This window comes from Anopheles marshallii, chromosome 3 (assembly GCF_943734725.1).
Source record: "Anopheles marshallii chromosome 3, idAnoMarsDA_429_01, whole genome shotgun sequence".
In the NCBI taxonomy this organism is placed as follows: domain Eukaryota; kingdom Metazoa; phylum Arthropoda; class Insecta; order Diptera; family Culicidae; genus Anopheles; species Anopheles marshallii.
Window position 1 is genome coordinate 1,685,897 of NC_071327.1, and position 18,724 is coordinate 1,704,620.

Genomic DNA, 18,724 nt, shown 5'->3' on the forward strand with positions numbered 1-18,724 from the left:
CGCCATAGCGACAAACAACCTGCTAAATAACACACCTATAGGTTCATCGTTCGGTAAATTGGGTTGATTTGTCATCAGGTTGACACGATCGCTGGTGGTACACGATTTGGGGTGTCTGACGCCACCTGCACCATATACACTGCACACCATGTGAGCACGTGCGGGTGCGCCCGCGTACCGGACGCGATCGGAATCGTAATCAGTGCGGCCTGGTGAAACCGTAATTTGCAGAACATTCACTTTAATTCACTCAACCAATCTAGCAGTTGGGCGAGTTTTCCGCTTTTCCGCCGGTTAGAACCTTCCATCGATTGTTTATTCCAGACCATAAACGTAAATTACCACCATCGTGTGGGTTGGACGAAGAAGGGGTGCAAAATTTAAAGCCTCTGACCTGATTGGACCTACCGAAACGCAGCAGCTAATGGTCGGTTGCTGTTGGTGGTTTGATTGTGTGTGATTTTTAGGGTGAAGAGAAAATACAAAAAAAACCGAACAAAGAAAACCGGTGGAAAAGTGGATCGGGATGATGGGTTTGTTGGCAGTATCCGATATGTTGATAGGACGAGAAAAAAGTACACTGGTGAGAGTGAATGTTGGTGTGTTGGAATTGGAGATTTTCTTCACGTTTCGAATAAATGGTAATAATTGCTGCAATCATCTAATGAATATTCAGACCTTACGATAGTAGAGCATTTTGGACGACCGTTTGTGTTAAAAGGATTGCCGGATAGTAAGAAATCTCTGCATGTTGATTCTGTTGCTTGGAAAAAATAGTGTTACAGATATTGTCAAACCTGTTGGTATGCAACAATAATAAACTTTTCCACTTCTAAAAGTAGGCAATAATGATTTTTTGAGAGTTTTTTTAAGACTTTATGATTATGATTTGATATATTCAGACATTGGGCACAATTAAACAATGTTTACTTTAGTGTCAGACAGATTTAATTACTTTCCTCAATCACGGCTTATTACTGAACATATGGATCTATAAATTCACATAAATTCTTGTCGTTCCTATTGTTCAGTTGTCATTGCTAATTAACAGTACTCAACATACATGATTGCATCATTCAGAATGCCACCAAGTGCTTTACACGTACGCATCGGAAACCGAAACTGTGCACCAAAACAAGTACAATCGAATCAATTGAGTTTTCTTGTCCATCACCCTTCCGACATTCTTCCGTGCTTCAATCCACACGTTCGGATCGATCAATCAACCAACGGCACGCCGTTGTGGTGTGGAATGCATTATTGTGGCCCAACATAACCTCAAATCATTATCTCGCGGTTGTGTACCGCGATTAGACTATCGCGCACCCGAAACGGCACGGGTACGCGTAATTAATGGGTTCAATTAATGCGATATAAACGTCGGTTTTGGACATGGGTTATCGATTATCCTGTTGAACGCCACCAGGCATCCGGGTTTGCCAGGTTTAAATGGAGCAATTCCGCTAGACGCTGTGTTGTGGTGGTGCGCCTCGCATGCTGATGATAGAGTGCGGGCAAAATTTTGCTGCAGATAGAACCCTTTGAAATGTAGCACTTTCACCCGATACAGAAGCATTTTCTTTTCGTACTAATTATAGTGCATAATTATCCCACCCGTCCTAGTACCTGCCCCGCAGCATCCCGTTGAATAGAACCTCCTGGAACCTTGCATCACACCTGCAAGTGCGGCTTGTCCTCACAAAGGACGTATTCCATCGCCGGAAATACATTAACATTGTTGATCATGGTGAAATTGCCACCCAAATTAGTGTTATGACGAGGTAATGAAAACTTAAGCTCACGTGTCGGATGCGGCATTCCTTGGTGCGACAATCAAACGCATCAATCGATTGCTGTACACCGCACATGGACAAATGGACGCTATGTTAATGAGTGTTATTTGCACCATTCCCATGCATCACACCCTTTGGGCCTTGTTTGCGGTTACCCTCCATGGGCAAGGGAAATTTATAATTCAATCCAAACTGTGGTTTCGGGCAATCTAAACGATCAATTTACAATGGACAATTATAGCCAATATTGGCTACCGTCTTCGGGTGTTCGTTGGCGATAACTTAAGGGAGCGAAATTTAATTTTATCGAATCTTTGCCGGTAGCTTAGCGCATACAGGTACAAGGAGAAGAAACTTCTAACAGAAGGTGAAATGGGGATTGATGCATCGTGATATCTGCAATGCGCCATGAAGCGTTTAAGAAGCGAAGGATGACATTGGTAAAATGTAAAGTAAACGAACTTCAAAAGGCAAAGCGCCTGAAAGTATGCTATTGATGTGAACATACGAAGGGTATGTAAACAGTCAATTTTTTAGCATTGCATATCTTCAGGATGAAAAATAAATGGATCAGAAGTGTGTAGAAGAAGTATTTCAATAAAGTAATCAACACTTCGAATTCATGTTGGGGGAGAGCTTGATAAACATTTTTTTTGTATAATAAACACCTTACTGTTTTGTTCAATCAACTGGAAATAAAAGTTAACTTCACACCTCGTTTGTTTTCATTTGGAAGCGTTGGGCAATCAGGTGCAAACGGGTTTTTTTGCGTCCCCACTATGTTTGCATTAAGCAATAAAGTGTGTTAAATTTATTACTCTACCATTGTGTGTGCTACGCGAGATCGCTCGAGGCACACGAAGGCAGGTGTACATAACTGCAATCTATAACACGTTAGATTATTTACACAATTAACTGTGAAAAAATCGGAACAATAGTAGTGAAAACTACCAACCTAATACATCATCAGCTGGGTTTGATCAGGAAATTCCGAACGAGGTAAATGCACAAGGAAATGAAAAATATATTCGATTGGTGTCATTTTCTTTGCGAGACAGAGGCACTCGTAATGCAATTGTTGTATTTTGTAAATAGGATATTTTAATTGCTTTCGTCCCTTTATTTCGGTAACAGCTCAGTTAGACACATAATATGTCACCGATGCTGTGAATGAAAAAGAGTCAAGAGCCATAACCAAATTCGATTCCTCAGGCTGTGTGAACATTTGTTGCACATTTGCATACACATTCCACTGTAAGGGTGAAAGCTGAAACTGGTGATGGGTGATGGCGTGGGGGACAAAAAAAGGAAAACCCGCTTTGTGAATTGATTTTCCATTCCGTGTGCCGGTCGTGCATGAAATGATTTCGGAAATGAATTCTTTTACCGTACCGTGTTTCTACAAAGCATGGCACTTGATGGGCGAATGCACGCCATAAAACATCACACCACAGTAGAAAGCAGAGGCAGCATAAAGGATATGAGGGCAACGGGCCAGTGCAAAATATAATGCACGTGGCCATTTGACTGGTTTTGAAGATGTATGAATATGAATGCTTTTTGTTTCCGGTACCAGATATTGCTGCTGAGGGAAAGGCCACACCAGGTCCATCGTAAACACCATGCACCAAGCTTGAGTACATTGATTACGCATGCAATAGCGTTTTTCTGTCGGATGTGATGGTTTGTTTGGTTGTATCGAGGATCGAATTTTAGCTTTTTTGTTTGAAAGTGAGGTTTACTGATGTTTTTTTCAAGTCTCTATAGATTTGAACCACTAAAGGTACCGGTAGACGCGATGGTTACGCCGAATGAAAATATTATACAACGGCCACTGAAGACCGCCCGTGCTGTACGGATTGACGTAAACACGGTTCACATTAATATACTAATTTATGGTAGGAAAAAAGATAACGGCGAAAGGGGGAGGGCTAGACCACCGGAATGCGTGTTGCACATGCGAAAAATTTGCATCGATATTATAAAGAAGGGTGCCTTTTCATTCGCGACTGCAAACCCCTTTGCATATTCATATCTGCAGGGTTCGTCGTTCGGGGTGCCGTAGAGCGCTCGAATGTTACTGTTACGAGCGAAAGCTTTAAAACCCCTTTATTGTTTTAGAACACACAAAGGGGGCCGTTTTTCGAACCGTCAATATAGTCACACCGGTTTGGTGCAGCTTCTACTAAATGGTAAGTGAAAAACAAAACAGCACCACGTCACATTAGCCAACCCCGTGCCGGATGGTGGAAGCTTTTAACTCACTTTAAGGGTGTGCTTTCCGGGTATGTGCCTGGTACGTTTCCTCGTTGCCGCATGCTTCTCAGTGCTAATGCGATGGTGGTTTTACACGGATTAAGCGTTTTAGTGCGGGATAGGGAAAATTTTCTCCACCCTCGAGAAACGCTCGTTGCATGGAAGGGTGCACAACAGAACAGCTTTCTCGCGTTTTCCTGATCCCGTTTTACCCGGCACTTCGGAACGGGAGCTAGTGTGTTGCATGACATATTAATTTGCAACATGAACGGCATGTTTGCAACAGCTTTCCACACTCTACCTATCGGAAACCCATGAAAAAGCAGGACGTGAGTGGGTGATGGGATGAAGGGAGTCGACCTCCCATCTGTTTGGGGGGCAAAAAGTTGGCGCCGGTTCCAGTACTCGCTCCGGCCGAGTGGGGGGGGGCATAGCGTGCCACGTGAGGGTTTATGGATTCATTACAGGTTGTGCATCAAGGATGTTACACGGTGTTTAATGAATGGTAATTTTCAGCCATTCACCGGGGTGGGATACGTTTGGATACGGACTCCCACTATGGTGGTGCACGTGCGAGGCAATGAAGGACGTACAAAGCGATTTGTATTTTAGATGATTGTGTTCTACATGGCAGTAATCGTGTTCGCAGTCGAACGATTTCAATGTCGAGATTGTGTGCCGTTTGTTGTAGTGGTACGTTTTTTGTGTGAGATTGCAATAATTAAATAATTAACCTGAGTTTGTGATGTGTGTTTAGTTGGTGAATTCCAACGGAGACTATTGTTGCTAAATTCGCAATAATTTTATCTGACTGTAATGAAATTCGAAGAAAATGGCTTAAACTAGGACAATGGAGTCAATGGACAGTTTAATTCTAAAAACGTTTGATAAAAATTTCAAATAATTTAACTGCAGAGTTAAGGAGAACCTGATAAATACTGGAGCATTTCTAAGTATGAGAATACGGAGGAGTACAAAGCAAGAATGTTCCAACATGCATGACTCGGACAGCGAAATGAGCCGTTACGGATGGAAGTTGTCAATATTAGGTCCGATTAGATGACTACGTTCACCTGGCTTTGTACAGTGGAAAGTTCCTATCCTGAAGGTAAACTTCCCTGCAACGAACGTCAGGTCATTGGAATTGGAATTTGTACAACAATGTCACGAAATGTTTTAACTAGAAAATGTTGAAGTATGCTGGATAGATAACTTATAACTTCCTTAAAGTGACATCCTCATAACCTGGGAACTAACAGCAACTGTTAGCGTTAAACGTAATAACTTCGCGTGGCATATTTCCGGTGGTTTTATGTTATTGTGTACTTGAATATTGACGCTAAATGGTTGTAATGTAAATGGCTGTAGGAATAATAGTTATAACAACACCAAACTATTATTTTTTTGTGTAGCATTTTAATTCACATTGCGACCGTAGAGCCCATTTTTCGCACGTGTTCCCTGTCGCAAAAATGGTTTCTGCTCACGTTATCAATTAAGGGTGCGTATATTAATGAACCAAACCACCATTCCGTCATCATCATCATCATCACAGGACTTAAGAAATAGGTAGCCGCACCCAATCAAAGGCCCACTGTTGTTGAGAGCTTTACAGGCGCACCATCTCCCCGTTCGCGATAGGGGTGTGATTATAAATGTGTGCGAATTATTGCGCACCACTGCGCCACGGTTCATTAACAAGGTGTTGTGCCTTTTTGGTCAAATATTGGTCGTAATCATTATGGAAACTGTTGGTACACCTCGGTTAAATTACGCCGCTCGGTGCTGATAGTGAAGCAAATACCACTCAATGAGGTAGCAGCACTATGTGTGGTCTGTGCTGAAACCTGTTGTATAATGCAAAACAAGAGGAGCAGACCGTCATCTTAACGAAAATGCACCAATTGTTCATCAGTTGTGCTGTACGGGAGCAAATCACGTCGACCCTCGCGTCTGTCCGTATCGAATGGAAGGATATTCAAATAATGTTCAATCAAAGCACCGATTGAAAGAAACAATAGGAAAATTATTCTACGCGCTTAAGCGATCATGAATACGTTATGGCGTGCAGCATGTATGCGTGCTGCACGTAACTGTACACTGGATGTTCCACGGCACCACCAGCATGGTATAATAAAAAGAAAATTATGTTCGCAACAAACCCTCGGTTGGGGTGAGTAGGGGCGATGGCAGTGCGATCGGTTTTCCAAGCTGTTTAACGGAGCTGTTGATGGTATTCATAGCTTGATGCATGGCACGTGCTTTTGTGTTTCTTGTTCACGGCGAATGTATGGTCAGCATGTGTGAAACGAGCAAACCGTTGTTGGCGGGATGTAAGTGAAAAATTACAAGAATTCTCATTGCCCACCGAGAGTATGGCCGTTATGATGGTGGATAAAAATGCGTCAATCTGTGTTTCCTAGTACTGGATGTTGTTAAAAAGCGTTATTAGCGTATGTCATATTTGTTATGCCTTAAATAAGTAAAATAGACACATAGAAAATAATTTATTAATTATTATGTAACAACTTGTTTCGTTTTGTAAGCCAATATGGTTAAATATGCGTGTGCTCAGTCGACAACCAAATAACTTCATTTTACATACGCATTAATTATCTTGATCACATCGTTTCAGCAATTTTTTGTATGTGACTTATGTTGCCTTTCGGCCCCAGCACTAGAGAACTCCCATCGTATACATCATCCACGTTTTACCCTCGCTCGCAAACATCGTTCACGCCCAGGTTTTCCAGCCTAGTGGCCATCGATCAATCTTGATTACCCTTCTTACAGATGCTTTAAAATCATTTATTCCATGTCATTCCGGGTCACGGCAAATGGATGAGAATAAATCAGTACTTCCTGTCCTGAGTCCGTCCTCCATTCGTGATGCTACGTCCTGGTGCACCCGGGGACTTCCCTGCATGTGGTACGTTTGTCAACGAAACGGAAGCATTCGCTGCGTTCAGCCATTTAAATCAATTTCCGATTGTAGATCGTGATTCATCCCGACCCTATGCTTCACTTGCGAACTTCATAACGATGGTGGCTCACCATCGAAAAGCCAATCGTACAATCAGGTCGACCCTGGTTACGTGGGCGATTTTTTGTTGCCGTTTTCCAATTCATACGTATGCGCTGCTCATTGCCTCGCTTCACTTCACAGTCATACGCATTTGTGCTGCTCACCAAAGCCGTTGAGTTGTTGTACGAGCGCTTGCGAAAGGCAAGGCACCCGGTTCCCGATTTATCACTGAGAAGAGTTTTGATTTCTTCAACTATCAACACACCGTTTGCTGTTTGTGTGGAACTAGAATCTCCTTGGCGGTGTCTGGGACGTTCTGGCGTTGCGAAAGAAAACAGGTCACGTAGGGAGTTATCTCTGCCATCGAGGAATATTGATTATGCGGTGACATTGTACAGGGGTAGGATTTTTCTCCATCCCGTCGAGTCACATGTATCGTTTCACGTGAGTTTAATCCCGCGAGAACGATTCGCTTGCAAGAAAGCGTCCCAGCGGAATCAGGACGATTTCACAGTCAAGATCTCAAGGTGAGCTGATGTGTATGCTTAGCATTAAATCAATTCACCTCCATGAAATGGCACTTTAAGATTATCCCTCTGCAACCAAAGGGGCGCAACCAAAAATAGGGAAAGAACAAGTCAGATATCAATTGTAACCGACAGAAGTAGTTTGCAACAGACTACTAGCACTGGCTAGCCTTAGATTTGTCAACTTTAATTCAATGTACAATCTATGACATTGTTAGGGAAACTATTTTTCACTTCACGTCTGTACAGTTGGACTTACTTTCCGGCTGCCAGGTTTAGCTGCAACTTTACAGCACCATCTGTACTGGCCCTCTCGGTGGAAAACTCTTACCAACTACAAGCATAACTTTCGGTACCAACTTTGACTGACTTGTTCCGTCGGTGCAGTAGCTGAAGGTGGAAAAAGTTTTCGGTATCCATTTTCTGCTTGCACAACTCCACAATGTGGACGTGTGGATCGCTGGTCGCGCACAGGAAGGGAGCGTTAGTTGCGAAAGTAATACAACACCCCACTCGTTGTGGGTGGCTTCGCTGCTGTCGTGTGGCTGCTCTACGTCTAATGTGTGTTGCATAGCTAGCTTTGGAAGGCGAGGCACGCCGCTAACCAACTTATCAAGTGTCCCATTAAAGCACACCACCAAATGTCACGGGAGAAGAACCAGAACGGGCAGGATCAAAATGGTGGCACGTGACAGACGAGTGAGTTGGCGTAAACTGGGATAATGGAATTGTTCGGTGTACGGCAACATTTGTGCATCCATCGGTCGTGGTGTGGATATGAAATCTGGGAGCGGAATCTGCGGACAGGTCAGAACGTTTCACGGTCATGCATTTTTGATAATATCGAGCTGGGTTCGGGTAGGAACATCTTAGTGGTATAGAGGCCCGCTCGCCAGAGGTCATTCGCTGAAGTAATTGCAAACGCTGATTGCTTTCGTTCTTGGATTGCGAAGCCCGAGGTCCATGTAGTACATTACAAAAAGCTACACTACGTAGTACGTCCTCATCAAAAATACATTTCTCTCACTCCCGAAAGGAGGTCACGAAGCACAGTCGGCAATGCTGCAGCGCAGCATAATGGTTTTATCAGTAGTTATCACACCTTTGATAGATTCTATCGTCTCACCTCAACGCAGCTTTCGGTCGTGATTACGCGCAGCGGTTCCAGCGTTAAAGCCCCAAGAAATGGCAGAAAGGCTGGGGGGACAAGCAACGATGGCAGCATTAGTAATGCATCGGCCTGCCCGTCGTGTGTTTCGGTATGCGGTTACATCCGGGTGTCGTTTGTCAACTCTCCGCATGCTAGCCAGCTGCCCAAGCAGCCCGGATTATCTGGCACTAGGTGGACCAGGAATAGAATTTATGGATTTGTGGTTAGCGGGCGACGCTCGGTACCGGGCCGTCCTGACAGGCGACGACGGATCGATGGCAATGGTGTAGTCGTGATGTTTATAACGACGGTTCCGGTGCACAATCGGGAACGGGCTGTGGTTTCAAATTGTCAGGGTTGAAATGGGTGTTGAATGCTGCGAACGGATTTGGCACCTTCGGTTGACGGCAGCTTGGTGGGATGAGCTGCGAAAACTTTTAACTGGAGTGTAATAGAGTATGGCGCTGTAAGAAAACTGGACACACAGTATTAAAACCGTTGGAATGTCTTTCATTTATCGTAATCATTACAGCTGACACAAGTTGAGATGCTTGTTATGTTCTGAAAATGCTGTTAAACAATTTTGTCGTGCGGTTTGCATAACCCAAGGCGCCAAAATAAGCGTTGCGTAGTATCATTAACATTACTTTTAGTTGTTGATTCATGGAAATGTTTCTGTTTTGATAGGGGATTTATTTTAGAAAATCAATTAACCTTCACTAATTTCTTGTTCCAGAGCGTTCTATCTTAGGTCAGCTGTAACTTCCTGCGCACAGACACATGTGACTCTGTTGTTACGCACACAACGGACCGTGAATGGCAAGCTATAAGACAACCGTAAGAAAAACAGTTCCCTCATTTAGAATCTGATCACTCGTTGTGATCCGTTTGGTTCTGGAACAGATTGCTTCGCTGATGCCAGACCTCCAGACTGCCGGAATGTTTACCGCCAGCAGCTTCCACCCGTGGCATTTGATCCATACGCTCCAGTGACCAATGGTGGCTAATCCAATTAGTCCGAAAAATAAATGAGTCGCATAATAAAAGCGGTCATCAGAACGACCGCACACATACACGCGGTTCTTCGAAAGCAACTTCCTTTCCTAGGGAAGTGGTACCGTGTGGTAGGTGATACGGACCGTTCCGGTGAACGTTCTGTGGATAATTCGTCCCCGGAGACAATGACAGTTCAATTAATATTTCATCCGGCGGGCACCATTCGATTGATAAATATTTATTGATGAAATCAGATTCTATTAGCCACCCGGTTGAATTAATGATAAGCATTCCCAAAATGTGACCCGTCGAGCTGTGGGAGCTCGTGTGGAAGATTCCCGGGGAGAATCCCTGTCCCTCTTCCGTTTTGTCTCCTGGTCTGTTTGTTTCGTTATGCTTCCGAATCACATTCCCGGCCGGCTGTTTGTTAGTGGGCGTCGGTTCGATTTCCGCTTCCGAAGTGTCGTTGAGAGTGAAATACATTTTGGCATCTTGACACACATACAGCGCAGATACAGTTCGTTCGGGCGGAATGACGAGTGGTTCGGCAAGGGAGGAAAAAAATAGGAGGAGTTGGGACCGTTTGGGCGATGACTATGTTAGCGTTCGTTCTGTATATATCGGCTTTGGTGATTGAGATGAGTGCTTTTTTGGTTATGTTCACTCCAAATCATGAACCATGGTTCAGGGAAATAGCTCTTTTTTCTAGCTTACACTCATTGAACTAGGTTGGGTTTTGGGGATTGATGATGATGTCCAGATGTCGCGAGCGCTTTAGAGGTATTGGGGGAGCATGGGCTATCCTTGAACTTATTTCCATGATATTTTTTGACATAGCACAAGCGATTCACCTTGAATTTTAGTTGGCAATAACTTTATTGGTACTGAACATATGCAATGCAACATGCTTATGTTTCTCAAGAAAGAAAATATTTCCCCTTGAACTTCATGCACGGTAATCAGGTTTCCTTACTCAGGAAACTTTCGTTATCCTCATAAAACCCCAAATCCAAACGCCTCTATGCAGCAGAAACTCAGCAGAACTAGATGCAAGGTAGATCCAGCCATCCCAAAATCGCCATCTCATCCGCTCAGCATGAACCAGCGCCTCAGGGGTGCACTCGACGAAGTGATCGAAGTTTTAATGATGCTGATAATCGAATAAAATTAAATATTTCATGAAATACTATCGTCACCGAGCGTACACGCCGTTTGGTTCAGTTGAGTTGCTGGTGGACCCTTTGCACGGTCGAATATACGCACGCACACACGCCCACTGTCACCATGGTGCTTCAAATGGATGCGATGATCCAGCAGACTAAATCCCACCGTGGGAACCATTTATCTTAACGCGTGGGAAAAATCTTTCTCCGAATGGAGTCCGTGAAGAGACGCCGGGAGCGGGTCGTCGAAGATGCTGGGAAACGTTTGGATGGAATCACGGCAACTTAAGCGAACTTTCGAGTCTGTCAGCTAGCAGCATTAAGACAGGACACCGTTCTTGAGGGCATTTTGCCTTTCTTCCGTATCGTACGCGTCCCGTCTGGGTTGAAGTTATGCACGCAGCGAGATATAAAGTGGCTTTATACCAACGTTGGGTGCTTTTTTGAAGTAAAGGTAAAAGGCCAAAAATGGGGAGATGCCACTCGCTTGCTTCTTTTTCTCATTTGTTTGCCTTTGTCCTCGCACAGAATCACATTCACTGTCCTGAGGTTTCTTTCTCTTCGGTCCGCTCACACACAAAAACCTCCCATAAAAGTGCGAAACAGAGCAATAAAAAAACTCTCCAAATAGTCATCATTTTATGGTGCTTTCTTTGATTTTCTTTCGAGCCCAATTGCGAAAAGCTTGCTCGGTGGCGTTACCGGATCCTCCCACACCGTTCCAAAAAGTCTTGCTTGCGTGCATTAGCGCCAATGTCGCACAACGTCTCACTCACTATCGTGAAGATGCAATTCCGCTGGGAAGGATTTCGCTTGCGAGCTTAATTTTCCACCAGAGTTACCCGCTGCCGGAAGGTCCGACAGGCCCCGAATGCTTATAAAATCGCAGTTGGTGAGAGTTTTTGCTTCGTTGGGGCGATTCTTGGTAAAAGAATAAAAAGCAGACACATTTATTGAAGGGAGCTTGAGCAAGGATGAAAGGAATGAATGTGGGCAGCAAAATAAAATTGGGTAAATTGCAAAAAAGAAGCAGCCGAAAGGAGCAACCCAGGATCAGAATGATTTGAATGAAAAGTGGAATTAAAATTTAAATCACTTAATGACAACCTTGTGCCGTGACGTAACGGCCCTTAAGGCCGTGCAACGTGGAAAGGAGAGCGATGACTACCATGTACATTTCACGTAGTCATGCGTTTATTGGTAGAGCAACAAGAACTGGAGATGAGATGAGTAGGGAAAAAGCGCCCCGAAAGCATCTTGAGTAAGGCAAGAAACGCCTACAAATACACACACACACGTACCCATTTACAGCAAAAAAAGAAAGAAATCACAGCAACCAACATCTCGAAGACAGCTTCAACTCAATTTGCTTTCCGAGAGCGCTCGTACAAATCCAATTCGAATCGTTCAGCGAAAGCGCCTAAAAATATGCTATCCGCCTGTCTCGTGTGTCGACAGCAGTAACCGAAATCACGGAAGAGGCCTGTGAATGTAAAATCCTTTTTTTACGACAAGCATTACCACCATAGAAGAGCATCGCACGCGAATCTTCTCGTCGCTGTTCTGTGTCCTCACTTTCACCACCTCGGTACCCGGAAAGGGGATGTAGGGTTAGTGGGACAGTGGTAAAGATTGTTGCACATTTCAGGGGCTGTTGCGTGGTGTTGCGTGCGGCTGTTCAGAAATTCAGAAATGTAAGAACCAAAGTTGGGCCGTTGAAGATGGGAGTGGGAGCTGAAGTGGAGATGTGGAGTAGGAAAGTGATTTGAATTATTACTGAGATGGTTTCCGAGTAGGGTTTTTATTCTGCTTTCTTTCGTCGAGCTTGGTTTCTGCTGGCGGTGCGAAAATCCGACCAGGACATCTTCATCGGATGTTTTATCGGTAGTGTTATATGATTTTTGTGGGGTATTTCAGCCATTGGGTTCACGGAGGCGGATAGACTAGAGCGAATTATTTTTATGTTGCAAAACGACGCACACTGGTGTAATCGTTGCAAGGATAACATATCGTTTGTCAAATTTATAACGTATGGAATGAAGGATTATGGATTTATATCTTTCTGGGTGGGTTTTTTTTATTTGGTGAGGTTGCATTTATGATTTAAGCTTGCCATAGCAGAATCTACCTGAACTGCCATTTTGTCGAGGTGGATTATGATTTAGAGCGAATCGCCGTCGCCATCGCGTTTCGTGGATGAAGGATGACGTAGGCTTGGCTTTGATCGCATGTGCGTTACGATCGCGGAGATCATTAGCTTACATTTAACGGCATATTTTGCAGTGGAACATTCGAAGGGGTTTGCGGTGCTTTCCTACTAGCTGTGGTGCAGCGCTGAAAGTTCGGGATAAGGTTGCGTATTTCATCTCCGAAGGGTAAAGGTTCGTCTTTGCATGATGCTCGAAAAGTATGTTCAAGCTTAGCATATGGTAAATAAGGTAAATTTGATTGTGAAACTGTCCCCAAACATTGATACATCAATTATGCACCCTGGGAGGCCTTATGCTGCTTCCCCCTAATCTTATCCTTACGCTCACAAAACATGGCTGCCAAACTTCCGTTCCACCATCCGTCCGTAGCCGTCCAAAATTGACCAAAGATAAAATTGAATTTCGGAAGTTGGAAATGATTTTCTCATTATAATTTCCAAAGCACCTTGGAGAGTTCGGGGAGACTGGCTTGGACGGCCGGCAACCTTGCACACCTTGTTGTTTCAACCTGATGTACAGGGATTGTCCATTCGCAAAAGGTTCAAGAACCTGTCCGAATATGGATGGGTGTTTTAGTTTCCTTTTTCTTTTCCAATGGGGTGGGGTGGTATAAATTTTGTCTCAGCTCTTCTGGTTTGAATTTCAAGGAGTGAAGAACTTTGGGATGAAAATTTGTGAAGCAAATTCAGTCCTTGTAGCTGCTAGCTGGACGGGAGTGAGAGAGAACAAGACGCGGCCATCGACGGACTACATTTGCAATTGTGAAGTGGACCGGATGGGAAATAATCAAATAACGACGAAGTTTTGCATCAGGGTGGGATTTGTAGTGGCAGAAAGACGGGCAGTTTTTTTTTTGCCGGGAAAGGCAAACTTTGGGGGAGGATCTTCAAACATTCTTCTACAAACAGGTATGGATGGTATGGTCACCTCTGCTTCCCATGCATATTGTTGCTTTGAATTGTTTCGACAATAAAATAATGGTACACTGACCATCCGGGAAGTGTTATGTCTGACGCTCCATTATTGTTATCTGCCACAATGTGAGACAGAAGCGGTATTCTAACTGCTTCGGTGTGGTTGCTCCGGTAGCTCGTTTTGACGAGGAGCTCGCCTTGATGGCAAACTTTCCCAACAAATCTTGAATGGCTCATAATCGAATATTATCCGGCTCTTCGTATCTTCCCTGTGCACAGAAGGTTCCCCCAACTGAGCAAGAATTGGAGCACGTCGTCCACTGACACAGTTCTATGGAGCCGATCGTTCGAAGGAAAGTTTCTAAGTACGGCCACACAACCGTGTGACAGGCGGTGGAATAAGAGCACGTTCGATGCTTTAAGGACACTGACGGTAACATCCTTCCGTCCAGCGCAGTAGGGAGATCCGGCAGCTTTCCGGTGCAAAACAAAAGATTTCATTAGGATTTGTGATTCTCACACATAACACCCGCAGTGGCACTTCCCGAGGCAATAACAGGAAGTTACGACCGGAATCCGACGCTTTGCCGTGGCGCTGCATAGCAAGTATGCCCCAAAAGCCGATGATCACCATCGGAAGTACGGGAGGAGTTGGGCGAAGAATGCTCCCAGCTTGGAGCTTCTTTTTATTCGAACCGGTAGAGTTATCACTTGACGCTTCTGCAGAACCGAACAGCGTATCGGAAAGGAAATGGTACCGTACCACCAGCAAAATGGAAACCTTCGGAAATCTGAAATTCCAAACGTGAGAAAACTTGATTTTGGCAACAAACAACTTTTGCGGCTAAAGGCTGGCTGGGAATTGGGGACCCTTTTATGGTTTGTGGTGCCTAGGTGGGAGTGTGTGTGGGTTGTGTTATGGTCAAATTTAGTTCGATTTGAATGTTGCAGCACCAACGGGGACCAGATGGGTGTGAGGGTTGGCTTGCAAGCGAGTGTAAGAGCGGCGTGCAAATTGATTTTAAATGGAAGCAATTTATGTGTGTACGAGCTGAACGGCTAAATGGCACATCCGGATTGGGTAAATAATTTAATATTGGCTAGATTGTACACTAAATACCTGCATCTCGCACGGTGCCCGAATGGCAAACGGGGTGACCACTGCCGATCGATGGTTTTGCGAATGCAAATTGCTTGCTAAGCACTACATTTATTGCAAAAGCGCTATTACCTAATTGACTAATGAAATAACAAAGAAATACTGCCTGAATGGAGCTGCCGGTTTCACAAATAGGCCATAGCGCAGAGCGGGGCAGTACAGTTTTATGAGAGTGTTTCCAATGAATTTCCAGTGTAAATTGTTTCGGGCGAAAGCTTGTTACCCAAAATAGGGTAACATCAATAGAGCAAAGGCGATCAAGTGAACTAACATAACGAGATTTTAAAAGTTTCCAGGAATATATTACTAAAATACCATACAAAACACCTCTATGCCCACAACCTATTCCAAGAACGTATACTCCAAATTTAGCACCCCGCGTGATATCGGTCGACCGTGAGTTTTGACGAAATTTTCGCAGCACAACACTATCTGCTCGTAACAACGTCGAAATCCATGTATGCCGTGTTCCTGGGAAAAACGTTAGCAGAACCAGGTATAATGTTATCAACGAGTAACACACCAACCACATCGCATTCGGTCTTCCACTACTACTCACAAAGTACGGATCGATGATAATCCTGTCCAGCTCCCTGCCTCGATAGTTACCGAGCAGCTCAATTTTCGCCCTGCCGTCAACGGGCGCCAGATGCAGCAGATCGGCCACATTTGACTCATCCATACCGAACACATAATCAAACTGACGGAAATCATCCGAGCAGACCAGGCGCGTGACGTGATCCGAGGTGAGTTCGTGTTCCGCCAGCACGGTGAGTGCCCGTTCTTCCGGCCGACGGCCAACGTTCCACTCGCGCAATGCGGCACTGTCAACGTACCAATCGGTGAGGTTATACCGTGCGGCGACACTTTTCATTACACTTTCGGCCATTGGTGAACGGCACGAGTTGCCTGTGGGTTAGAATGAAACTGATCCAGTGAGCGAATACTGCTTACCGTTGTACTGATGCTTACCGATGCAAACGAAGAGGATCTTCATCGTTGGGAAACGTACGGCAACAAACTGACAGACAACTGAGTTTGATATCAGCTGAGAAGTGACTTTATTTTTAGGGAGACGATTTGTTGGCAAACAGTTAGTTTTGACGCAGAATCATCGTAAGCGGCTGCGCAATGAGGTATGTGATCGCTTCCTATGGGGAGCTTGGGTGGTGCAATGCAATTACATACCATGCAGGCGTTTAAGTTTCATGCAGATGTGTCAAACCATGCTACAGGACAGATAGTTTACTTAAAATTTATTTGAAATTGACTAACGTAAATTGTTGAAATAATCCTTTGAAATATATCTGTTTATTTAACTCCGTTGAGTTGTAGGCTTTATTGGAGTATCTTGTAGGTTAATGGTTTGAAACCCCTTAAGGTATTTGTGTTGTAAATATAATTTGTACTGTTACTGCGAAGATCGCAAAATGTTTTTTACAGCACAATGTTAACGGACTCATTTATTTGATGCATTACGACATATTCAGGGTTACTCGTGGTAAATTTGATATTTGCTAAAATATAAAAATTGTCCATAAACATTTATTATGCTCACCCACAGTCAACAGAGGTCATTGATGCAAGCAATTAAATTTCTTTACCTTGTGCGTTCATTAAACTGCAGTAAAACTCGACATCACAACAATAATCCTAGCTGAACATCAACTTTCATTATCCTAGTCAATCGAATATCAATTTCATCAATTGGTTGGAAATCGAAAAATTATACAACGAACCGAAAACATGACCCGGTGATCGCGACTTTACTTCTCCCATTCGTGACAGTTGAGGACGAATGGCCTTTTCGTGGAGATGTTCCCGTGCGGGCTAGAAGCCAGTTGTGGTTTGTGTATCGATAAATAATAATCCTTTCGTTTCCGTTTACGATCGGCCGAGTAATGTTCGAGCCAAAGACTCAGCACCGTACGAGTAACGAGTTGGTAGGAAGGGCTCGAGTTTTGTCAATCAACTGACTATACGGGAAAGGATATTTGCCGTTTGAAGCCGGGGTAGTGGAACAACACAAAATATCGTACTGTCGTACGTACACTTTACGGCTGCAAATAGTACGACTAGAGCGAACGACGTTGAACCCCGACGTCGTCTACCGACCTTCAATTTGCCGAAAAGCGCTAACGGACAGTAGTGGCACGGTACGAAGGTGATCAATTTTTAGCGATTACAGATTTTTAGGAACTGGGGCCGGATCGTAAAAGTGGTTGTTTTATATTTGGTCGGTTGGTTATGTTTGGTTTTGATTGGCTTTCATGAAGGAAAAGGAATGGGGAGCACTTACCGCACGTGCAGGAGGGATGGGCAGGCAGTGTGTCCTCGTTATACCGATGGGATCCAGCGAGCCGAGAGGTTTTGCTTACTGACAGTGTAAAAAAGATGATTCGACCGTGCAAACCGTGATGACGAACCCGCATGGAGAACGTCACGCGCCCATGAAAGTCATGAATATTCGGAACCGAATGTCGGTGATGGATTTGCAAATGTTACGAAACGGCATGCGCCATGCTTGTGGGGTGCAGTTGTAAAAAAAGAAACACAGGGAATTGTCACAGAAAATTGGGACGTGCCACTGCTTCTCGTGCTCGTTGTGGGCTGGTTCGGACAGCGGTAGATTTACCCAGGTAAATAAAATTTCGTTTAGCAATAATGCTAATAAAATTATGTTTACTACAATACGCTCAAGAGCGTGTCCTTGTGCGCGTTTGCGGTTGTTTTGTGTTCGAGAGTCGTCGTCATCGAGTGACGCCCCAGTAGATTGTGCAGATAGATCATGAACATAAGGAGTGTGCACGGTTTGTCGGAACAGCGAGCGAAACGATATCCAACTTGAATATGTTCGCTGGAATTCGCGCTGTGAAAGAAACAGATAAACACACACAACGTTCCTTGCAAAGACGCTATGGAATTGCATAATGCCAGGCGTTTTTAAACAAACTTTCCAAGAAGTTAACGCGCAGAATTTGCTGCTTCCTGGGAGGGATGGTACAAATTTCCCACTTTCATTTTGCCGCGCTGTCGATAGTTTACGTTTTCCGCTTTACCACCGGAAGCGAAACTAAGATAAATTGGCATTTCGTTGAAGAATCGAGAGCGAGATAAATAGATAGAGAGAGAGAAAGAGAGCCCGTTTCTTTACACTTTGCACCATACGCTGCCAGGTTTGCTTTCTTCTGCTACCACTCAGCGCACTTTTATAAGTAAGTTTTTGAACAGTTTTCCGCCCTAACTCACTCGTTCACTGACTTTCACTGACTCGTTCACTTCCTTGCCACTGTGAACCAGCGAGCGTTGCAACTATTTCACCGGCTGCTCGTATCCTGTGCCGGGGTTGTGTGTGTATGGCACACTTTTTGGATGGCGATGGATGGTTGACGCTGCTCGTGGATGATGGTTGCTATTTTTCGCTTCTTAAATGGGAGTGTAAAGTTGCTGGGAGAGTGTTTTTTTTTATCCTCCTGACGCGACGCGTATCTCTCTTTCATGTCATACTGCAAAGTGAAATTGGTTGAGGGT

At 44.3% G+C, this 18,724-nt stretch overlaps 1 protein-coding gene across 1 annotated transcript; it reads right to left on the bottom strand.

The window, feature by feature from the left end:
* Positions 1–15,535: 15,535 nt before the first annotated feature.
* Positions 15,536–16,190, bottom strand: LOC128716138 (low molecular weight phosphotyrosine protein phosphatase 1-like). The gene is made up of 3 exons (XM_053811059.1): positions 16,166–16,190; positions 15,753–16,102; positions 15,536–15,664 (listed from the first exon to the last, which is right to left on the bottom strand). The coding sequence occupies exons 1-3, from the start codon at positions 16,188–16,190 to the stop codon at positions 15,536–15,538; spliced, it is 504 nt and encodes a 167-aa protein (XP_053667034.1).
* Between the last annotated feature and the right edge of the window lie 2,534 nt (positions 16,191–18,724).